Raw genomic sequence first — 24565 nt, 5'->3', positions numbered from 1 at the left:
GGCCTAAACCAGGATGGCTCCCCATTGCCCACTTTGTAAACAGCGTCTCACTGGAACACAGCTGTGCCCGTTCGTTTACCTGTTGTGCAGGGATGGCCTCCTGAACAGCTGTGACCGAGGCCCTACGGCTCAAAAAGCCTGAAATACTTACTCTCTGGCCTTTTATGGAGAGGTCCCCACAGGCAAGGGGAACGGCGAGGAGGGCGGAGAAGGGCAGGGAGGAGGGGGCTCCCTGCACCCGCACAGCCTGGCTTCCCTGGACGTCTCCCTGCTGCACCGCTCGTCCTTCCCTTACACGCTGCTCCGCTTTCTTTCTCACAAGCACATGTGTGCACCCAGTCACTTTCTTATCTGATCAGATACATCCCTTTGGAACTGGTCCAACCGGCTAAATTCCTGTGGAAAGAGGGTATCTGTGTTAGGGGAGGGTCCGTGTGTCGGGGAGGTGCAGGCATGCTGAGCAAGTGCCAGTGGTGAGCATCTCCAGGTAACATAGTGAAGGGCTGCTCATTTCCATCTTTAATCTTTATTTTCTAGTTATGATAAAACATACTCGTTAACTAAATGTATACATTAAGGAACAGGTTTAAAATGTTACAAAAATCCCCAGGAGTCCCGCCAAGAGAAAAGTGCTTGAAATATCCTTGTTGTACACAGCCTTGCCTACGTTTGTGCCATGGATTTTCTATTTTTCTTGTTTGCCAACGAAACTTAAGCCTCCTTCGGCAGCCTTGCACCGGGGAGAGATGTATCAAGAAGGGGGGCTCTGAAGGCCTTCCAGTGTGGGGCGGCCCACAGAAAGCGGGGGCATGTGTTAGGGTGTGACAGCTAAATAGCTTTTCCTAACTTCCTTTCACCCTGAACCACACACACCCATAATTGTGCTGTAATCAGTGGGTCTGGCAGGAGTCTACTAGCTGAAAAACAGCATGAGTTACTTTTGCTTTCAGCTTCAGTTTTATCACCATTGTACTGGAAGAGAAGACAGACCTGCTCACTCTTTTTTAGCCTTGGTGAAGGAGGGACAGAGAGGTGGAAGGAGCTAGCGAGCAAGGTGTGAGAGGCACTAAGAACCGTTCTGGTACCCGTGTGTGGAGCAGGTATGTCCCTGTCTTTTACGTGCAGCACAAACCTGATTTCTTTCTTTCTTTTTTTTTTTTTTTTTTTTTTTTTGAAGTATAGTTGATTTACAATGCTGTGTTAGTTGCTGGTGTGCAGCACAGTGACTCAGTTACACACGCATATATTCTTTTTCATTATCGGTCACTGCAAGGTGCTGAATATAGTTCAGTGGGACTTTGTTGCTTATCTATTCTGTATGTAGTAATTTGCAAGATTGATTTCTGATTCAAAGTGACACCTGAGGATGGGCAAGTGGCCTCCGGTCTGGCATGCAGGGCTCTGAGGCTGGCTTTAGTTCGAGGGAAGCTCGGCTTCTCTGTTTGGACCAGTGGCAGCTGCAAAGTGACAGCCAGGCACATGGTGTCCCCCTGGATGTGCTGCTCCGTGAGAGAGTCCTCCTGGGAGCCTGCCTGTCTTGCTCTGTCAAGCTCTGTGGGCTGGCGTTAGAATTCAGAGAATAAGACAGTCCCTGGCAAGGAGGTTATAGGGAACTGTCATCTAGAGAGACAGTTTCTTTTCAATGTTTCTATTAGTCAGTTTAAGAAATCTCACAGTGAGGGCTCTGTAAATCTCTATGTAGAGATAAATTATGTTACCTCACCCCTGATCTTTATTAGTTAAACATTACAATTGTGTCAAAATTCTCTTTCTTTTTTTGTGTCTCTGGCTCCCCCTTCCTCCCTCTCATTCTCTCTCTTCTCCTCTTCCCCACCCCCTGCCCCCGTGTTTGTGGGTTTGTTTTTTGTAAGAACATTGGAGTCATTTGTAGCATGTTTTAAACGTACACAATCTGGGTTTAATGGTCCCTTTGGATGATTCATCACATTTTGAAAACCAATCTGAACAGGATTGAAGAGCTGCAGTTTGTTAATTTGATGTTAAAAATTCTGTGGCTCATTCACAGCTAAGAAATCACAGACCTGGTTTTTACAAAGTTGTTTCCCTCGCATTTTCCTGCAGCTTCCTTTAGTGCTCCCTTTAAAGAGGGGACTGGACGATTCCAGTCATTATAATGCGGCTGTCAGAGGCTCCTGTTCTACCTTTGTGTTCTTTGCTCCCACAATGAAGAATCAGACAAAAGGAGATGGTGCAGGAGCAGTGTTTGAATTTCCTTGCTGCTTTGCTCTGATAAAAATTTTTATTTACAGACCTTGTTTCTTAGTAACCCAAAGTTTGCCGATTGTGTTCAAACGCGTAACCCGATTTGTCTAGTGCAATATTGTGGATACAGCTCCACCTAATTCAATAAACATGCACTGAAACCCCATTTTGTGCTGCATGCTATGCTCAGATACAAGCTAATAGTTATCTAATTTTATTATCAAAACATCCTCCAGACTGGACTTATCATTTTCCTCATATGACCCCTATAATTATTCTTAAAAACTTAGGTTTAGCTAGGTGAGGCTTCTTGTTTAAGGCCACACAAGTAGTAACTGATAAAGCTGGTATTTTTTTTAAAATATTTTGTGATAGCATTTGAGGCATCTTTAATATTTGACTTATAAATATGAAACTGAATATTTGAGACATTTGAATATAACATCATATTTATATAGTCTGATTATGAAACATGCATATGTATTACAGGGAACTTTTAATACAATGCCAATCAAAAACATGCCCAAAGACCCATGGCGTAATTGCGCTTTTAAGGCTTGATTTTCTAAATCAGATTGTGCCTTGGAAGACAATGACAAGGGAATCTCTTGTCCTTTTCACCTAGATTCACCCACCGGTGGCATTTTGCTGGATTTGCTTTATCTCTCTGAATATATGTATACGTCTCTCAATAGAATATAAATGATATTTGCATTTTCATTCTTATTTTCATTTATGGGATTAAGTTGCAAAAAATCTGACCTTTCTCAGCTAAGCACTTTGGACTAAATCGCTTAAGATTCAAGACATCTTCCTGAAACAGAAGAAGAGTGGCAAGTGGAAGAAGGAGCAGCTGTGTGGGAAGGTCGGTCCACAGTGTGCGGCCCCTTCTCAAAAGGGGAGGCAGGCGGCGGGGAAAGGCTTCAGTGGTTTACCTATGAGTGTGATGCTAGCTGTAAGTTTTCCATACATAGCCTGTATTATGTTGAGGTGGTTTGTTTTTACTCCAAGTTTTATTGTTTGGTTTTCACATATTTGTGAATTTTGCGGTTTTACTCCATCTATTAATTTCTAGTTTAATTTCACTGGGTTCAGAAAAGATAATTTGTATGATTTTAGCCTTTTAAAATTTGTTATGACTTGTTTTGTGGCCTAAAATATGATCTATCCCTTGGAAATATTCCATGCCCATCTGGGAAAACGTGTGTTCTCTTGTTGTTGGATGGGAGTGTCTGTATATGTCTGTTGAGTTCAGTTAAGCTACAGTGTTGTTCAAGTCCTTTATTTTGTTTTTGATCTTCTGTCTGTTTTTTCTACCTATCATTGTAAGTAGGGTATTAAACTCTCCTATTATTGTTGAGTGATCTGTTGCTCAATTCTGTCAATGTTTATTTCATATATTTTGGAACTCTGCTGTTCAGGATATACATATTTAGAATTGTTTTATCTTCTAGATAAACTTGACTCTTTTAACACAATGTCCTTCCTTGTCTCTTTTAACAGCGCTTGAAACACATTCTCTTTTGTCTCATATAGGCATAAGCACAACAGTGCTCTTTTCGTTGTTATTTGCATAGAATATCTTCCTGGGGAGTACAGTAAGGTGGTAGTTGCGGGGGCAGACCTGTCTCCAACCTGTCCGGTGGCAAACCAGCACCCATTCACTCCTTCTAGTCTAGGCTTCTCCAGCCTTTCTATCTGTTTCAGTCTTTCTCCAAGTAGCCAAGGGGGCTTGTCTCCTCTGTGTAGGACCCCAGGACTGGGATGCCCAGTCTGTGGCTTGACCTACTCAATCCTCAGGGTTAGGGTCTGTTTGCACCATCTTCCTTTTCCTCTTAGTCCGTCCCCAGGTGCACAGGTCCCAGCCTAAAGTTTTCACCCCTGCCCTACCTAATTATGTGGAAATATCCCTTGAAATCTTGATTGTATAGGAGTTCTTCTGTCAGTTTTCAGTGGGAAATTCTTTTCCATCATCTTGATCCCCCTCCTCTGGAATCAAGTATTCTTGATTGACAGTTTCCACCCCCACCCCATCACTTTCAGTTTTTAGCAATTTAAATATATCATTCCACTGCCTTCTGGCCTCCAAATATTTTGTTGAGAAATTGACTGACAATCTTATTGGATGTGATGAGTCACTGCTTTCTTGTTGCTTTCAAGATTCTCTCTTTGTCTTTTGACAGTTTGATTATAATATGCCTCAGCATTGGTCTCTGATGATTTATCCCACTGGAGTTTGTTGAGCATCTTGCATTTGTAGATTCTTGTATTTCATTGCATTGGGATTTTTTAGCCATTATTTCCCCAGATAATCTCTCTGCCCTGCCTCTCCCTTCTGCTTTAGGGACTTTCACAACGCACGTATCTGTCTACTTGACAGTATCCCATAACTCTCTTAGGCTATACCCACTTTTAAAAAGTTATTTCTTCCTTCTGCTCCTGAGACTTGATAACTTAAAATGTCCTGTCTTCAAGGTTGCTGAGTCTTTCTTTTGCCTGCTCAAGTCTGATCCCCTTTAGAAAATTTGTAAATTCATTTACTGTATTTTCCAGCTTCAGAATTTCTGTTTGGTTTCTTTCTTTTTTTTTTTTTTTAATCTCCTTATTGATTTTCTAATTTTGTTCACATATTGTTTTTCTGATTTTCTTTTGTTCTTTTTCTGAGCCTTCCTTTAGCTTTTTGAGCATATTTTTAAAAGTTATTTTTAAAGTCTTTGCCTAGAACATCTAATGCATGTGTTTCTTCAGAGTTGTTTTTTACTTTATTTCATTCCTTTGAAAGGACCATATTTTCTTTTCTTTTCTTTTTTTTTTTTTTTTTTTGGTATGCCTTGTGATTTTTGCTGTTGATGTTGTAAAACTGGATATTTATTTATTTATTTATTATTTATTTATTTATTTTAAATGGAGGTACTGGGTATTGCACCCAGGACCTTGGATATGCTAAGTACATGCTCTACCACTGAGTTACTGTCCTTCCACCCCCTGAAATCTGAGCATTTATGAAAGCAGTCACCTTTCCCATTCTTTGCATACTGGCTTTGTGACAAGGAAGTCTTTCCCTAAGCTGGCCCTTGGTTTTGAGGCTTGGGATCAAGCTAAGGAGAAGCCTTAAAGTCTTCTTAGGCTTTTCTGAACATGCATCTTCCCTGGGCCTGTGTGTTGCTTTTTCAGTTTTCCCATATACGTGCTCCTTTTAAGTATATTAATTTCCCAATGGGTCACCACATATGTTAGCATTTTTTTCACACTAAGCAATTCTGACACTAACTGCCAAGAGTTAGTTCATACCCTACAGGTTAAGGGCTCAGTCCCACAAGACTTCCCCTCAGTTCAGATGCCAAGTACAAATCCGGGTTGTCACCTGTACTTCTGACTAACTGGCTATACATTGGAGTTTCCCACCATCTCTTCCCCAGGTTCAATAATTTGCTAGGATGGCTTAAGACTCAGTAAGGATAGTTTACTTACTGGATTACTGGTTTATTTTAAGAAAGGATACAACCTATAAACAGCAAAATAGAAGAGATGCAGAGGGAAAGATATCGAGAAAGGGGTGTGGAGCTTCCATGACCCCTTTGGATGTGCCACCCTCTAACCACCTCCACATGTTCATCAAGCCAGAAGCTCTCTACCCCTTCAGTTAGTTTTTGTCTTTGTTTTTGTTTTTGATGGAGGCTTTATTAGATAGGTACGGTTGAATGAACTATTGGTCATTGGTGATTAACTCAACTTTCAGCTCTTCTCTGCTCCCCAGAGATTGGGGCATCAAGCTAAATGTTCCAACTGTCTAATAACATTGGTTCCCCTGGCAACCAGCTCCATTCTGTAGTGATCCAGGGGCTTTACAGAATCACCTCATTAACATAAACTCAGGTGTGGCTGAAAGGTGCTTGTTATGAATAACAAAAGACTCTCCTCTCATCTTTATCACTCTGGAACTATTTTAGGAATTGAGGACAAAAGACTAAGGGTTATAAGAAAGATAATTTCATCTCTCTCATCACATAGGGTTTTAAGAGCTATGTACCAGGGATAGGGACAACAATCAAATATATATTTCTTATTATAAATCTCAACATACCCATAATGTTTTGCCATAGGTGTCTGCAGGTCATTCTCCCTGCAGGTTTCCCAAGCAATGCCCACTGCTTCTCCCTGCCTAAGATCCAAATAGGGGAAAAAGATAACAGTCCTCCAGGCAGCCCATGAGATGTTAGAACATTGTAAATGCAGTCTGCTCTGCTTTGTTTAGTTTGAAGAAGGGAGTTGGAAACTGAAATGATGCCTTAGATAGTCTATTTTACATCTTCACTGCTAATCTCTTGCTCTAGGCATCTGTGGAGCAGTCTCTCCACATTTTTCTTGAACAATACCCACTGCATCTTTCCACCTGATGTCCAAGTTATGCCACCACCTACCCCTCTGCCACCCCTCCCTGAGATTCATGCGAGGTGAAACAGAGACCTGAAGAGGTAGTCCTGACAGGTTAGAACATTATAAAATTCCCTCCCTCTGGATCAAGGGAGGGAATGGGAAATGAGTTGCCACTTCCTCTGACGAAGACCTTACCACAATAGGGACCCAGGGCAACAGAAACCCCGCAGAATTTCCTACCATTTCGAATGAGGCTGTTTCTTGATTGGGTACGTGGCTGGCTGCTTTGGACCTTTGACTGTTTTACGGAACTACTGGAAGGTTATTCTGGCCAGTATTTTGGTTGTTTTTGATGTCTAGTTGGAGAAACAAGAGCTTAGAGCTTGCTAGTCTGTCATTTTGCTCAAGTATATAGATTTTTCAAGCCTTGCTGAATCACTTACTCACTCAGCCTTTGTGAGAACCATTTACCTCATTTGTAAAGTAGTTATATTAATTTCTAACTTTCAGCCTCTTGTGAGTATCAGTTTAGCTGGGTATGTACGTTACTATTAAAGGGCTTGGTATATTGTAGGCCTTCAGTGCGTCGTAACAATAACTTTAATTATATTATTATTTTGAAGTAACACTTTGGAGAGTGATATTATATTATTTCACTACCAACATCATGAGAGACTTGAGGGAATGATGGGGGAAAACCTTTGCAGTATGCTAATTCTAGGTTACATTTTGTCTCATGGAAAGCGCAGAAGTCTTACCCTATGCTAAGTTGATGGATGCTTTGTATAAGTCTGAGTTAGAGAACAACTTTGTAATCTGATTTCCACTAGGAAGCTCTTCTAGGTTGGCCAGTTGCCATGGCATCTGGATCCAACATGATGGACCCCATTTGTCTGCTGGAAAATGATGATGAGCTGCTGTCAGTGAACCAAGAAGCTCTGCAGATTCTTGGTGAGATTTCTCAGCCAGTGGTGGTGGTGGCCATCGTAGGACTGTATCGTACGGGCAAATCCTACTTGATGAACCGTCTTGCAGGTCAGAACAGCGGTAAGTACTGTACTGGGTCAAGGGCCAATTGCTTGATTCTAGCTAATATCTCAGCTTCTTAATTTTCGTCCCTGGTCATGTGTAGGGAGAACCAAACTTCTCTTAATAAACCAACTTTCCACTTCTATTTCTCACTGCTAAATCACTATCTTAGTGTAATTTGTTATCATATTCTTTGTTTTATTCCTGTAAAGCAAAATTTCTTCTGCTGATGCACACAGTCCTACCTTATTTTACATGCTTAAGCACTGGGCTCTTGCAATCATGTCTACTCTCTCTTGAAATACATTTTGCTTTTTTATGGCATATTCTCATCAGCATATAAAGATGTTTGAATATCTATAGTCTTAAAAATCTTTCCTGGATGTCATATCCTACTGTGGCTAACACCTCTCCCCACTTTTAAAAAATAATTTTGTCTGGCAAAAAATATAATCTTGATTTCTTTTTTCCACTTTTTTCTCTTCCCATGTTTCTCTTCAGTCCACTTCTCTCTGGCTTTGAACCCGACCATTCTTTCAAAATACTCTTGTTATGGCTACCAGTGACCTCCATTTTGTCGGATTCATGGATTCCCATTTGCCTTCGTGTTGAGCCCTTGCTTGGTATCCTTCTCACAGTTAATATTCCCTCCTCCTTGGAACAGATGACACACAAAGTAGGACATTCTTGAGGAAATGGAGAAGCACCATGCCATATGCTGGGGTACTGACATTCCAACAGATCTGACTTTGTGGCCCCTTGGCTGCTTAGATTATCTGCTCTCACTGAGTGCTGCTTTCTCCCCTCTCCTTGCAGGCTTTCCTCTAGGCTCTACAGTGCAGTCTGAAACCAAGGGCATCTGGATGTGGTGTGTGCCTCACCCCTGCAAGCCAAATCATACCCTGGTCCTTCTGGACACCGAGGGCCTGGGGGATGTGGAAAAGGTAAGGCAGAAAGTCACGTTAAATCCTTTTTATTCTGGATTTTCTCCTTATCTCTCCATGATCCTAGAAATTTTACTGCTGTAATCTGTAAAATCTGGAAATCAACAACAGTAAATGAGGCGAACTATGGTTTGTTTGAATCTCACTTCTAGGTAAGGTATCATGGTGTATTAGATAAAATCTTTTATTTCTTGGCACCGAGTGGATGACTTGATTACATTGAATAAATCATTACTGAACAGCTGAGTTCCAGGCCTTTGGACTTAGCACTGTAGATATCGGTGACCAAAGCAAAGGTCCTGCCCTAAAAGAGTCTTTAGTTCAGTTGACAAGACCACATTATCTGCAGTCAGATTTACTATCATGTGATTGGGAAAGGAGCCGGCTGGAGAGAGGAAGAAGATGCATTGCATTGCAATCCACCAATTTCTGTGAATTCCATGGGAGCTCCGTGGCTGGAATGGCCTTTTTGAGCTATCCTGAGTTGGGACAGGGTGCTGATACATTTTTGAAGAGCTGCTCTGGAAGTCTTTCTAATTAAGAGGGCTGACACCAGAAGACTGTCTTCCACCAGCACTCCCGACAGCTGGGGGAATAAGTCCTTCAGTCTTGAAAGGTGATCCAGGCAGCACCTGACTAGTTTTGAGCACTTACAGTTAAGCATAAGGGTGCCTTGGTAAGAAAGAGGAGAAACATCAACCCGGGAGTGAGGAAAGATTTCTGATTCACCTTCTTAGCTGCCAGGTGAAGAGTGCATTTGAGGGTTGGATTTAAGAGACGGGTTTACATTTTCCATGATGAAGTTCATCAACTACTCACAGAGGGTTCTGGAAATCTGTGAGACACCTCTGAATGTGCAAGTTCTATGAAAGTAAGTACTTGTCCTACAGGAAACGTTTTAAGATGGATTTTTGGTGTTTTGGCTTTCTACTAATGGGTGAAATTAACTATCCCTCCTTCCCCCCCCTTACTTTGAGACTTGTTTGGAAATAGTGCCTACGTTTTTATAGCTCTCTCTTTTCTCAAAGGGGAATTAGAAAGTCTGTGTTTATTTTTAAAGCCATATATCAAACAATGATATAATCTTATTGTTGAAATAATTTATCACTTGTCATAAATGCTACTTCTTACCCTAATTTATTATTTTTAAAAATTGGGGGTTTTGGGAAAGAAAGTAACGAATAGACTATTATCCCCCCAAACTCCCACTTAGAACCTTCTCAACATAAATCACAGTTTTTGCATTTGCACTGGGAGCAACTTTACATGCCGTTCATAATAACAATTTTTGGTTTATGCCATTACTTAGCCAGTGCTGCGGCTGACACAAATTAGCCTGGGCTTTAAGGCCCTTGATTAGGCTGCATGAAAGCTCCCCTTAACTCCTCCACTTGCCCGCTGCTCCAGTCAAGTCAAATGACTCTGTTTTAACAGCAAGACCCCTGTATGCTCCCATCTCTAATTTTGTTTCTCTGGGTGTTCCTGTCTATGGGATCACCTTCATTTCTTCAGTTCCACATTTACCAGTTCTTTAATGTTCAGCGCCAGACCTTGAGGAAGGTTTCAGACCATATATTCTTCCTCCAACTTTCATAGCTCTGTTCCTCCTTGATAGACTTCTAAATCTGAGTTTAGTGCTTTAGCTATAGGTTCCAGGCTTATGCACATTATTGAGAGTAAGCTTTTTATAGACGCTGTTATCTTTGTTGCACTTACGGTTATGGATGTTTGTCCACTGCTTTGAAATAGTCATCTTGAAAGGAATAATTTTTATTTTTAGCACTGCTTTTTAAAACCTAAGAACAGTGGGGATATTTAGTAGCTTCCTGCAATTATTTATTGATTGGCTAGAATGTAAATACCCAGTTGTGCCAACTGTGGTATCTTTTACAAGGAGTCCGATCAGTGAGCATGTGTAGCATGAGCAAGCGCCGCCGCCTTTCTGAAGAGCCGACAAGACGGCGGAAGCGGAACAGAGGAGGAGATGGGCCTTCCGCAAGCGCGCGTACCGCCGCGTGGCCGCGGCCTACGAGCAGCCGGTGCAGCTGCCCTGCGCCGGCGCGGGGGCCCAGCCGGGCCTGCGCGGGGAGCGGCGCGCGCCGCCGAGGCGCCTGCGCGAGGCCCAGAAGGAGGCGCCGCCCACGGAGAAGCCCGAGGTGGGGAAGACGCGCCTGCGCGATGTGACTGTTTCCCCGGAGCCGGTGGGCAGCGCGGTGTGGTGGGCGTGTGCAGCGGCAGGACCTGCAGCCAGGTGGAGGGCAGGCCCGAGAGGGTCGGCCAATACCCAGGCGAGTTCTCAGTCGCGGCAAGCCCGTGAAGCACGCCGGCCTGGCGTCGGGGCCACCCACCCCTCCCGCTTCACCCCCTCCAGTAGCCTGCGGGTCAATAAAGGCACCAACTTCTCTGAAAAAATTAAGAAGTGCCCACACTCATCACTGAGTACCTAGTTACACAACAGGTACTGCACCAGTTTTTCTGTATGTGTTATTTTGCTTTATCCAATTGAGGAAAAAGAAAGCACTGTGAAGATTGGAATCCTTTTATATATGAAAAAATTGCAAACACGAGAAATGTCTCAGCCGCCCATCTCTCTCCCTCCTCGGAGACGGCCCACATTCTGTCTATGGAGTGTGTACCTACTTTTAATCTGAGCACCCAACACCCACACCTTGTGGCCTTTCTCTTGCCTTTCAATGTATCTCCCTGAATAAATCTACCTTCACTCAAAAATAAAAAAGTCTCTGTAATTGTCAAAGCTGATACCTGCAGTTACGTCTGTCTTCAAGCGGTTTCTTTGCATGGTGAGTATGTTGGCTGGAATAATAAATGAAACCATGATTGCATAATTGTAATGAATGAATTTCTAATTTAGGAGTTAACTCCTAACTCTCTTGTTCTAATGTGCTTTCTAGGGTGACCCTAAGAACGACTCATGGATCTTTGCCCTGGCCGTGCTTCTGTGCAGCAGCTTTGTCTACAACAACATGAACACCATCAACCATCAGTCTCTGGAGCAGCTGCAGTATCCTTTCCTTCCAGGACCTGAACTGCCATGTTTCACTGAAATCATGGGAATGGAGATAGAGTCAGTCTCTCTTTCCCTGCCATTTAGTTTCCCTGGGTGGAGCGAAAGAGGGTGTTTATAATACTTTTATATTAGCGAAGTGTGGGAATTGTTGGTAGTGAGTTTCTTTTCCTTAACCAAGTCCTAGTTATGTGACAGAGCTCACAGAACTCATCAGGGCAAAGTCCTCCCAAACACCTGCTGGAGTAGAAGATTCCACAGAATTTGTGAGTTTCTTTCCAGACTTTATCTGGACTGTACGGGATTTCACCCTGGAGCTGAAGTTAAATGGTCAGCCTGTCACGGAAGATGAGTACTTGGAGAATGCCCTGAAGCTGATTCCAGGTATCAGAGCATGGTCTGCGCAGTGGATGGTCCAGCAGAGGGTGGGATCTGCTAAACACTGTTCCTCATCTCCGTGATTGCATTTGCATTTGAGACTAAATCAAAGTCTGTGGAAATGGTGGCTGGAAAGTGGGTTGCAAAGATCTAGGGGCTACAGTTGAAGTTTACTTAAGGAAAGTAAAGTGTAAAGTGAAATTACTCAAAACCAGTTTGTTTTTTTAATACATCTTTAAATTTAACATCCAGGTGTAAATGGGTGCTGAAGTATTCTAAAGACCAGACACTGTGTTCCCCATTTTGGCTTCTGCTTTTCTCTGTTGGAGAAAACAACTGACCAGCTAATTGTTAGACACGAAGCTGCAGTGAAAAGTCTATCTAGTGAAAAAAATACATATTTCACATGTTACTCTTCTCAAAGAGAGATACATGACTTTCTAATCCTGTATAATTATATCATCTACAAAATGATTTTATGTTCTAAGTAAACCTGAAGAAGTGTCTGTCTTTTCAATCTATGCGTTTTCAATATTGCTGACGTTTTACCTTCCACATCATGGCTTTCTCCTAATTCCCACATGTTTACCCATGATTTAATTACACGGTAATAAATTATTTTCGTGGGTTACATTTACAAGGATGTGTGTCTATTGAAACCTTGAGAGAAATATCAGTTCTGATTTACTCATTCGCACTTTCATGTTTCTGTTTATGCTTTCTCAAAGCATTTACTGAGAAGTTGGCTGGCAGGAGAGGACCACTGTCAAATCAGATATAACCCTTTACTTCAGAGAGCTTATAGATTAGTGGTGATATCTGAAAATTACCTTGCAGGTACCTTTACCCTTCAGAGATCTTTGCTAAAAATAGATAATACTACATCAATTACTTTTAGCATCAAAACAGTTTTCCTTGAACAATGAGGGTGTCATTCCTAATATTCCAATTATCGTCCATGAGCCCTTGTTTGTAGCTCCTCTTTTTGGTTCCACAGCTCAATTCCTACATGAGGTCGAGTTGAGCAGAAAGTTTCATTTGACCTTTCATCCTTTTAGCTGCTAGTTAAGCAGAAACCTGATAGACAACCACGGTACTGTGTGCAGGTCTGGAGAGACCAGCCATAGGTTTCCTTTACTGGATCAGATGTCTCCCTAAATTCCTCTGCAGTTATATCATTGGTGTAAGTTTGATGTGCAAAGAAGTATTGAATGTCTATGTTAAAGGGGTTCTATGCATAGACGATGGCAAAGACACACAAATCCCTTCCGGGAGCTCCTGTAGCCCCCTCGCCTCAGGACTCTCCATGCTCTAATCCTGTTTTTCTGTCCCTCAGGGAAGAATCCCAAAGCCCAAGCATCCAATCTACCCAGAGAGCGCATCAGGCAATTCTTCCCAAGACGGAAGTGTTTTGTCTTTGACCGGCCGACAAATGACAAAGAACTTCTAGCCAATATTGAGACGGTACCTGAAGACCAACTGGATCCTAAATTCCAAGAGCAAACAAACAATTTCTGTTCTTACATCTTCGCCAATGCAAGGACCAAGACCCTCACAGAAGGAATCATGGTCACTGGGAAACGTGAGTCTCTTTTTTCCATTTCTATGGGGACTGGTATGTGTTGAATGTTTTATATAATGGGGTTTTCAGTTAATTTTTGTTTGATTCTATAAGGAATTCTGGGTTTGCAGACATTTATATTCCATGAAGGAATCTGTATACTTTATAATTATCTTACTTTGAGGGCTTTATAAACCCCTCCCCCAAATTGCAAGTTTTGTCACTGATGTCTGTGGCTTCCACTTGTCTGAAAACTTCCTCCATTTAGAATAAAATCACTATCTTGGTATAAAAACAGAATATTCCATGTCCTCAAAGGAAATCGTATACAATAAGTGTTCTTCACAAGGAGAATTCAAAAGATATTTCGAGAGTTTAGAGTGGTCCAAAAATAAATATTAGCCCATAAAAATCACATAAAATCCATTCAAATCCTCAGAATGAGGAATAAATTTAATGTGGTACACCCTGCCTCATCTTTCTATCTATGTAATCTATTGTGCTTTCAGTTTTTAAAATGGGAAACTGTATTTTCCAGATACCCCTTAGTGTGCTAGATAGAAATACATATATAACATTTTAGTGATGTGGCCTGGAAAACCATAAAACTGAAAGTAGGAAAATGAAGGTGATAATAGTAGGAGGAGGTAGGGGTGCCTGTGTGTGTGTGTGTGCACATGTGTATATGACCCTAGAAGCGTAGTCTCAGAATCCTGGAGCCTGTTGACTGACAACTTGGTATTAAGCCCCTAAATTTCCTGGCTTCTTCAGGGCTGAGGACTCTGGTTGTGACCTACGTGGATACCATCAATAGCGGAGCAGTACCTTGTTTGGAGAACGCAGTGACAACTCTGGCCCAGCTGGAGAACTCAGCTGCCGTGCAGAAGGCAGCTGACCACTACAGTGAGCAGATGGCCCAGCGAGTGAGCTTCCCCACAGACACGCTGCGGGAGTTGCTGGAGGTGCACGCTGCCTGCGAGAGGGAAGCCACTGCAGTCTTCATGGAGCACTCCTTCAAGGATGACAAGCAGGAGTTCCAGAAGAATCTTGTGGTAATCTGTCTTAGTGTTTACCATGTGCCCCCTGCCCTTGAAGAATGAAGCCTAGAAGTGCCGTTACTGGTCCCATGGCTCGTCTCTCACTCAGGGACAAAGTAGTCCCTGTCCTCATGAGGGGTAGAGTCTCAAAGGATTACATTTCTTTCTTTCAGGCAGTTTATCTGGAACTCTCTCTGATCTTCGATGCAAAGCCAGTATAGATATCCTCTTGAAATAAATACTTCTGTGGATTCCAAGCCTGTCCAGAACACCCAAAAGGCGTTCTTTCGCTGGCTTCTTTTTCTGTGAACACACTCCTGTGCCTGGAAACCAAAATGTCTCTTTTTAGATCCACATCCCAGGCCCCTTTCAGCTTAGGTTGCTCCTTGTTGTATCTGTCATTGAAGACAGATAGAATCACTGAACGTGGCAGCTGCAAGGAACCAGCGATTAGGTAATGCAACTCCAGCAGCTCAGTTGAAGTACCCAAAAGGAGGTTAGGGACCTTTCCCGTGGTCTTCCAGAGTTTTCACAGCTGTGAGTAAATCAAATCTTGTGACTGCTGTTTTATTACATGTCCTCCAACAGAATACTTTTCTCATGAGGACAACAGTTAGACCAATCCTTCTACCAGATCCTTTGGAAACTTACCTCCTCTGTTCCTTGCTTCCGGTGACATCCATCTACATTTTTTCCCTCCAGGAAATCATAAAGAATAAGAAAGAGGATTTCTTGATGCAGAATGAAGAGGCATCTCTCAAATACTGCCAGACTAAACTTGATCAGCTTTCAAAGGCACTAATGGAAAGTATCTCAGCAGGAACTTTCTCTGTTCCTGGAGGTCATGGACTCTACAGGAAAGCAAAGGAAATTCTTGAAAGGGAATATCATCAAGTGCCCGGGAAAGGAGTGAAGGTGAGGAATAAGGGAAACATGGGGAACCTACAGAGCAGAGCCAAAGGGGTCTCCTGAAAATCTGAGCACACAGCTCCATGCATGCATAAAGAGAGAGCATGGGGCCATCAGAACAGCTTTGGCTCTTAAGGTCCACTGCATGCTGTTCATTCCTGAAGAGAGTGGAAGTGTCAACTCCCAACCATGAGTACAGATTTCTTAAATCCACAAGAGACAGAACATAAATTATTCATTTTTTTAACCCAGCAACATGATATTTGATGTGTTGAGCGCTGACAATTTACATGTCAGAGTCTTTGTACTCAAGGATGATCACAAGTGAGACAGGAAGTCAACTACATAGACAATTGCATACAAAGTTGTAACACTCAGGAAAGAGCTACTTAGGTAATAGAAACAGACACAATAATAACAATAAAAAAGTGGTAACAACAATAGTAACACAACTAATATATACTGAACTGTTGTGTCCTGTAGCCATAATGTCAAGCTTTTGCCCCAGACTCTTTAACTTAATCTTTCACATAACATTAAGAAGCATCTACTTTCATTATCAACATTTTAAAGATCTGAACTGAGAAGCATAGGCAGGTTAGAATAAGCTGTCTTGTTGTAACCGGCTAGTGGCAGAGGAGAACAGCAGCACAATGTGGAGGCACTGTTTCACACTGGGAAGGCAGATACGTGAAAGCACCAGAGACTTGGGGTTTGTAGAACTGAACGTGGTTCTGACTGGCTGGAATCTAGAGAGGGGAGAAGGAAGCAGCACTGAGCAAGAGACTGGAGGGGGACAGGTCACTCTGAGGAGCTTGGACTCGTTGTAAGGAACCACTGTAGAACTTTAAACACGAAGCAAAAGTTACATGGACATAGTTGTCTTTGCAGCACTAACCTCCCTATTGGAAATCTAAGTTCTGTGCTCCTTCTTGGCTCCTCAGGCGAACGAGGTCCTCCAGAGCTTTCTGCAGTCCCAGGTGGCAATAGAGAAATCCATCCTGCAGGCAGATAAAGCCCTCACTGATGGGGAGAAGGCCATAGCAGGTACGGGGTAGGGCTGGGCTCACAGTGGGAGGGGTAGGTTCCTGCAGTGCCCTCTGACAGGTGTGAGAGCAAGGCCTTCCCAGCAGAAGGAGCTTCCTTCCTTTCTGCAGACCAACCCTGCTGCATCTGGAAACAGCAAAGGGAACTGTGGTTGGACACCAGCCAGCCAGAGCCTTTCCCCCACATCCTGAAGTGTGCTCTCCATGGTGTGGACATGGGGTGGGGGGAGGACTTCGGAGATTTCCTACCTCTCTCTTCAATTTGGTTTGGTCTCCGAGCTCAGGAGGGTGGAGGTCAATCCTTGCCTTATTTTCTTCCCTCTCTACAACCTCCCTGGGGCAGAGGAGCGGGCCAGGAAGGACGCAGCTGAGAAGGCACAGGAGCTGCTGAAACAGAAACTGCAGGAGCAGCAGCAGGAGATGGAGGCTCAGAACAGGAGTCTCCAGGAACACATAGTCCAGCTGACGGAGAAGCTGGCGAGGGAAAGAGAAAACCTGCTGAGACAGCAGAACATGATGCTGGAGCATAAGCTGAAGGTGAGTCAGGCTGTGGCAGAGGTAGGGCTTGACAGCCTGCCCTGGCTGCTCAGGAAGGGTGGGTGGTGTTTACAGCAAGATCACGCAGGGACCACCAGTGCGTCCACTGCTTGTGATTTATAAAAACCCCGAAGCCTTGGAATCCTTCCAGAGCCTTTGAGTTCTGCTCTGTAAGGAGGCTCTGGAGAGTTGAGGATGAGTAACGGCCCCCACTCCGAGCCCTCGGAGAACGTAACTAGGGTAGAATAGCCACTTGAGGAATTTTAAAATGCTCTCACAGGGCTTGCTTGAACAGATACTCCAACCATGTGTATTTAATATGAGCAACAACTAGTGTGCTCTACCAAGATCACTACCATTTAGCAGGAGCCCTGCTCAGCCCAAGGCCCTGAGGTAGATCTGTGCTGACATAAAGCTACCAGAAGTGTCCAGACTTAAAAACACAGGCAAGTGGCAGATTTACACTCGCTGCGCTGCCTCCAGGCGTGGACGGAGCCCCGGGCTGTCATGTGGCTTGGAGGATTTCTCTCGCTGTCCATCTGAACGTGCTTTATGAGAGATTTCTGTAACTTTGGGACCATGTGTTTACAACAGGTTTCTATAATATGGGCGACAGTACCACCCTGAGTGGGACTGAGAACCAGTGCAGTCAGACCAAGGCTACCTCTCTTGCATTTTTTGACTGGAACATATTACATTTGTCCTCATGTCAGGCTTAGCCTCCTGGCAAAACCCTAGGGTGTATGAATATTATTAAGGCTGTAAACTACACTTTCTCTTAATACTCAGATCCAAACCAGGAAATATTCCTTGTTACAAGAGTCTCCTTTCATGATTAAGAGAGAACAATTTTAAGAGTAAAACAAAGATAGTTTGACAGTTTTGAAGTTTGACAAAATGTAATCCTTGAAAAAATGGGGAATTTAAAAAGTTTTACTTCCTTCCTCACTTTTTTTTTAGGTCCAAGACTCTCTACTTAGCGAAGGATTTAGAAAGAAATCTGAGGAGATGAATGCAGAGATAAACCATTTGAAAAATATGATTGATAAAAGTAAAAATGATGATGTTTCCTGGATTGCAGTGGCCTTGAACAAATTTGGCAGTGAGATCTCTTCATTGTTGTCTGTCCCAGCTAACCTTGTTGGTCGCATCGTGCGAGGAGTGAGCTCACTATTTAAAAAGAAGTAGCTCTCCTGGTGAAGAAATTAGATACATAATATACTATATATGTGTATGCTCTGGGCTGTGTCTGGTGTGTGTGCTTTTCACTTTCATTCAGCAAAGCTTTAAATATAACAAGTGGCTTCTGGAGAATTTTGATGCCTGGCCCACATTGAATAGAATAAATGCATGGACACTTTGATATAGCGTGCTCACTTTTAGGAAATGTATATGTGTGCAAAATCGTATATATGTGTATGTACATACATACAAGAGGTTCACTGAGGCTTTGCTTTTAATGGCAGAAGGTTGGAAACCACTTAACGCTCATTTGTCTAAATCGGCAGTGTGTGTTTTGATGCACACACACTGGAACACCGTGTTGCTCGTGAGTAGACAGTGGGGCTCTGTCTGTGTAAATATAGAACCATCTGGAAGCTATGTTGTCAAGTGAAAAAGTGAGTCACAAAACAGTTTGTATAATGTGTTCACCATAAAAAGGCAATTATTATGGGCACTCATACACATGTATATGTAGCACATTTCCGGAAGCGTCATTGGAAATTGGCGTCCTTGGTTCTCTCTGGGGAGAACAGCTTGGCATCAGGGGCGGAAAGGACATGTGCTTTTTATTATATTCTCTATCTTTTCCATTTTGTAAAGAAAGCTTGTGTTATCATTTCTTGAATAACAAAGAAAAGTATAATGCTAGTAATTAAAATAATAAATGGAATATGAATAAATGGAATTGCTCATTGCTTCTAGAAATAACATCAGCCTGCTCAATAAGGGGTCTGAGACTAAGATCAGAATACTAGAAAATAAAATTTGCATCCTAATCTTGTTTTTGTTTTGGCCTTGGTTTTTAATCCCTTATATTTGCTTCAAAAATAAGGTATGAACTTTCCTGTTACCCCTTGAAATCTCAGCAAGAGTAACCTTTACTTCATATGTTTGAATTACACTTTAAAGGTGTTTAGAAACCAATTACTAAACATTAAGAATATTCACTGGTGAGAGGAATTCCCATCATCCTTAAGTTCAGTGGTGGCCTCTCTGCTGTAGGCAAGCACAGAAGGGGTCATTCACCACTGCAGAAATGGATGCGTTGACAGTACTGGGGGATGATACACCCAGACGCACGAAGGCCAGGTGTTGGCACTTAAACGTCACTATCCAAGTACATACAATGAGAGTAATGAGCATCGTGGTTTGTCTTAGCTCAGGCTGCCATAGCAAATTACCATAGATTGGGTAGCTTACAAAACGAACATTTATTTCTCCCAGTTCTGGAGGCTGTAAGTCCAAAAGCAGTGTGCCAGCATTGTTATTTTCTTGGTAAGGGTCCTCTTCCAGCTTTAATGACAAATTTCTTACTGTGTCCTCACATGATGAAGAGAGAAAGAGAGAGAATGAATCTCGTGATTCTTTGTCGTACTGGCACTAACTAGATTCATGAAGGTCCCACACTCCTTGCCTCCCCCCCCCTAAACCCCACTTCCAAGCACATTGGGACATTGGGAGTTGGGTTTTCCTCCAATGAATTCTGGAAAACACAAACATTCAAACATTCAGTCTATAATATGGTTGGAGAGGCAGCCAGCAGACCTGACCAGAGAAAATTCTGAAGGTGGCAGGTGGAACAAGGTGTAGAGAAAAAAGGAATGGGGAGGAAACAAATGGAATCAAGGGTATTTATCAGGAGGCTGAGAGGTAGCAGGATAAAAGGGGATAATCCCTAGCCTTCGTCTAAACTGATTTCAGATCACGAGACTACCACCTGGGGAGGGGGGCCGGCTCCCAAGAGAAAGGCCCTCGCAGCTCTGGGATGAGGATGAATGGTACTGATTTTCCCAGTCCCTCTCCTAGGGGAGCTCTGGGAATGCACTCGGATCTGTGTGCTGGGACATGAGAATGCCCAGACATTCCAAGGACTCTAGCAATCAGGATCCCAACTAGCAGCGACGCCCAGCTCCTGAAAAGACATCACAGTCTCCCTGTTAGAGGTGCACGTGGCACCCTGGTAAGAAACACGGTCTTGGCCCAGGTGCAGCTAACTTGGTCTAGTGTTTGTTTTCAAATAAAAGTAAAGTTCATCTGTGGACAGACACCATTATATGTACTTTTCTGTATTTCTTCATAGTGTATGTTTAGGCACAGAGGGTACTAAGTAAGAATCTTCTGGAAAAACAAAAAGCTGACACAGATGTGAGTGTTTTCAATTGCCAGAATTCCATGAACACTCCAAAGCTCTGAGGTAATAGATCGTTTGGATTTTAGACATTAGATTAAAGTCTCTGAGTTGACTTAAGGGCCAGTGGAGCAGAAGAAACGCTTTCGGTACAGTCTCCCCTTCTGTGACCTTATGCACCACAGTCTCTGTATCTCTGCGAGGATGTTAACTCATCTCCACTGGAGATTTTAAATGACTCCATCTAGCCGCGGCTTCAAGTGTTCAGAAGGAAGAATGAACGGCTTTGCCTTTTAAAGAAGAAAGCGTATAGTAATGAATATGTGACCAATGTATCGTGGGGCTTAATGGAAAAGCAAACCATCCTACAGAAGTATCTGTAAATCTGACCCCACTGAGAGCTTGACTAAAGTAGACGTTCTAACCCCTTGGGCTAGACACACCCTGAATTGAAGAGCAAAGAGAAGTCTTGCCTTTTTTAGATGCGACACGTAAGTGATACCGCACGGTACTTGTCTTTCTCTGACCTGTCTCTCAGCATAATGTGCTCAAGGCCCATTGATGTTGCCAATGGCAGGATATCCTCCTTCCTTGTGACTGAATAATACTCCCTTGTGCATATGTATATGGGCCACATCTTTTGTATCCATTCACGTGTTGATGGGCATTTAGGTTGTTTTCATTTCTTGGCTATTGTGGCTAATGCTGCAGTAAACATGATTGCAGGTATCTCTTTGAAATACTGGGGTTTTTTTTTTTCTTCATTTCAATTAAAAAAAATAAAACTGACTTATAATGATCACTTAATAAAGAAAAATGCTGTCAAAAGCAGTTAACAATTTATTCACACATCTATTCTAATTCTTACTAAAGAATGCTTAGTTCTAAGTATTTACACTTTGCTATATTCTTATGTCCTCCCTGCCATTGTTCTGGATTATGTAAAGAGAGAAAAGCAAAGATCTTGTCCTCATGCAGCTTACACCCTGTATGGGCCTCACACAACATTATTTAGGCAGTAATAAATATTGTAAATATATATACATGTATACACACACACACGTATATATCTCACATGTAGTGATTAAGAATCCAAGTGGAAACCAAACAGTCCTTTTTTTAAGTTTGGCTTTAATCTAGTGCATCTTGCCTCGGGTTGTAACTGTGCGTTATAGAGCCCTAAGGACCAAATAGGATAACAGTAAAGTAAGGTAAAACCCAGCGTGCCTGGTGATTGAAAGAATGGATAAATAGATGAATGGCTGGATGAATGAACAAGTGTGACATTTGTTTATCATTTCAAGGGTAATAAATATCCCTCCTATTACCGATAGGCAGAAAAGTAACGGCTTTGACCAAGGATTCTGTGTTCTTTGATCTCTACTCCTCTATCACCTGTACAAATTTATTGTGTTTAAACAAACTAAAGTGGATTCTGTTTCTATGACTGTACTGTGACTGGTACGTCAGCTCTGGAATGTTCTTCCTAGTGTCTCTTTCCATGGAAGTGTGGCTGTGCTGCTCAACAGTGTTACTTAGATGGAATTCCTTTTACTTCAGATAACATAGTCTTATTTCCTGAACACTGTTTTTGTGGACAAGTGGCCCACTGTTTTGCGGACAGTGGTCCCAGGCTGCATTGAATATGGTGCCCACTCTTGGCTCAGGAAACAGTCCCTGATCAACCATGAACAATGAATTCCTCCCCTGATATATTTGGTGTAAGGCCCCAATCTCTCTCTGTCCCTGCTGACTGCCCATTAGTAATATAAAATGCAGACAATCAAGTTCTATTTTCCTTCCGCTTAAAAAACCTAGTTATTTTATTTTGGTGAAATATGCACAATTATTTACTATTTTAACTATTTAAAGTGTACAGATTAAGTATGTTCACACAGATGTTACAATCAGCACCGCTGTCCACCTCCAGCCCTTTGCATCATGCTCGAGTGAAATTCCGTATCCGGTAAACAAGTCCCCACTTGCCTCGCCCCAAGCTCCTGGTGATCGCAAGTAAACTTTCTGTTCCTATGAATTTAACTACCCTGGACACCTCATATAAATGACATCATGTAGTATTTTTCTTTTTGTGACTAGCCTATTTCAGTTAGCATAATGTCCTCAGGTTTATTTAGGTTGTAACCTGTGTTAGAATAGCCTTCCTTTTTAAGGCTGAATATTATTCTATGGTAAGAATTACTACATTAAAAAAAATTTTATAGAACTTTTACGTTTCCACCTAATTTGCAATTATTACAAAGTACTGGCCATATTCTCCCTGTTGTGCAGTACATCTTTGTGGCCTGTCTTACACCCAGCAGTGCGTTACTCCCACTCCTCCTACTCCTCCACATCTATATTGCCCACCCCACTCCCCAGTGGTAACCGCTGGTTTGTTCTCTGTATCTGTGAATCTGCTTCTTCTTTTGTGTCATATTCAATAGTTTGCTGTATTTTTTAGATTCTACATATAAGTTATATACTATTTGTTTTTCTATGCCTGACTTATTTCACTCAGCATAATGCCATCCAAGTCCATCCATGTTGCTGTTAATGGCAAATTTTCATTCTTTTATGGCTGAGTAGTATTTCATTGTGTGTGTGTGTGTATCACATCTTCTTTATCCGTTTATCTGTTCATGGACACTCAGGTTGCTTCCATACCTTGGCAATTGTAGATAATGGTGCTGTGAACATTAGTGTGCATGTATCTTTTCAAATTAGTGTTGTTGTTGTTGTTGTTGTTGTTGTTGTTGTTGTTGTTGTTGTTGTTTTAATATATACCCAGGAGTGGAATTGCTGGCTCATATAGTAATTCCATTTTGAGATTTTTGAGAAACCTCCATACTATTCCCACAGTGGCTGCATGAATTTACTTTCCCACCAAGAGTGTACTGAGAGTTTCTTTTCTCCACATTATTGCCAACATTTGCTATTTGTGTTCTTTTGATGACAGCCATTCTGACCAGTGTGAGGTGATAATATACCACAATTTATTTATCCATTCATATATTGATGGACAACTAGATTGTTTCCACTTTTTGGTTGTTTTGAATAATGCTGTTATAAACATTGGTGTACAACTATATATTTAAGTTCTTACTTTCAGTTCTTTTGAGATATGTAACTAGAAGTGGAACTGTTGAATCAAATGGTAATTTTATGTTTAATTTTCTGAGGAATTGTTATACTGTTTTCTACAGCAGCTGTTCAACTTTGCATTCCTACCAACAATGTACAAGATTTCCAATTTCTCTACATCCTCACCAAAATTTGTTTTCTATTTCTAAAGAAATAGTAACCATTTTAATGTGTGTGAAGTGTACCTCATTCCCTTACTGAACAATGATGGTGAACACCTTTGCAGGTGCTTACTGGCCGTTTACATCTGTTACTTGGAGAAGGTCTGCTCAAGTCCTCGAATGTTTCTGAATTGAGCTCTTTGTCGCTGTTGTTGTTGGGTTAAAGTGGTCTTTATATATTCTGAATATTAATTTCTTATCAAATGTATGATTTGTAAACATTTTCTCCTATCCTATGAGTTGCCTTTTATTCTTCTGATGTTGTCTTTTGATATGCACAAGAGTTTTAAATTTTTGTGAAACACAATTTATCTATTTTTTCATTTGTTGTCCACACACACTTTTGGTATATCCAAGAAATCATTGTCAAATCCAATAGAATGAAGATATTCCCCTACGTTTTCTTCTAAGAGATTTTGTTTAGCTTTTACATTTAGATCTTATATCTATTTTGAGTATATTTTTGAATATGGTGGAAGGTAAGGGTACAGCTTCATTCTTTTGCACGTGAATATCAAATTTCCCCAGTACCATTTGAAAATATTGTGCTTTTCCCGTTGAATGGTCTTGACACCCTTGCCAAATCACTTGACCATGTACGGGAAGGTTTATTCACTCTCTTGGTCTATGTGTCTATTTGGATCACAGTAGTTTGTAGTAAGTTTTGAAATCAGGAGGTATGATATCTCCAGATCTGTGCTTCTCTTTCAAGATTTTTTCTTTGTTTATTTGGGATCTCTTGAACTTCCCTATGAATTTTAGGATGAGTTTTTCTTTTCTGCAAAAAATATCATTGGAATTTTGATAAAAATTGCATCAGATCTGTAGATTGTGTTGGGTAGTAC

General features: G+C 41.9%; 1 protein-coding gene across 3 annotated transcripts; it reads left to right on the top strand.

The window, feature by feature from the left end:
* Window positions 1–870: 870 nt before the first annotated feature.
* On the top strand, window positions 871–19071 carry LOC105065289 (guanylate-binding protein 6). Of its 3 annotated transcripts, XM_010950367.3 has the most exons (12): window positions 871–1100; window positions 2995–3088; window positions 7431–7647; window positions 8446–8573; window positions 11486–11595; window positions 11786–11982; window positions 13313–13558; window positions 14309–14589; window positions 15277–15489; window positions 16428–16530; window positions 16873–17066; window positions 18027–19071. In XM_010950367.3, the coding sequence occupies exons 3-12, from the start codon at window positions 7458–7460 to the stop codon at window positions 18252–18254; spliced, it is 1890 nt and encodes a 629-aa protein (XP_010948669.2). In that variant the 5' UTR covers window positions 871–1100; window positions 2995–3088; window positions 7431–7457; the 3' UTR covers window positions 18255–19071. The 3 variants fall into 3 exon arrangements, with proteins under 3 accessions (XP_010948669.2, XP_074225987.1, XP_074225989.1); XM_074369886.1 differs by lacking the exon at window positions 2995–3088 and having other exon boundaries at window positions 872–1100; XM_074369888.1 differs by lacking the exons at window positions 871–1100; window positions 2995–3088; window positions 7431–7647; window positions 8446–8573 and adding an exon at window positions 10862–11374.
* Window positions 19072–24565: the final 5494 nt, after the last annotated feature.

This window comes from Camelus bactrianus, chromosome 9 (genome assembly GCF_048773025.1).
Source record: "Camelus bactrianus isolate YW-2024 breed Bactrian camel chromosome 9, ASM4877302v1, whole genome shotgun sequence".
Taxonomy (NCBI): Eukaryota; Metazoa; Chordata; class Mammalia; order Artiodactyla; family Camelidae; genus Camelus; species Camelus bactrianus.
This window is presented reverse-complemented; position numbering and strand designations above follow the sequence as displayed.

Coding starts and splice junctions, on each gene's coding strand:
- LOC105065289 (XM_010950367.3), top strand. CDS start 7,458: ATGGCATCTGGATCCAACATGATGGACCCCATTTGTCTGCTGGAAAAT. Junction 8,574..11,485: donor GCCTGGGGGATGTGGAAAAG/GTAAGGCAGAAA, acceptor TGTGCTTTCTAG/GGTGACCCTAAGAACGACTC. Junction 15,490..16,427: donor TGCCCGGGAAAGGAGTGAAG/GTGAGGAATAAG, acceptor TTGGCTCCTCAG/GCGAACGAGGTCCTCCAGAG.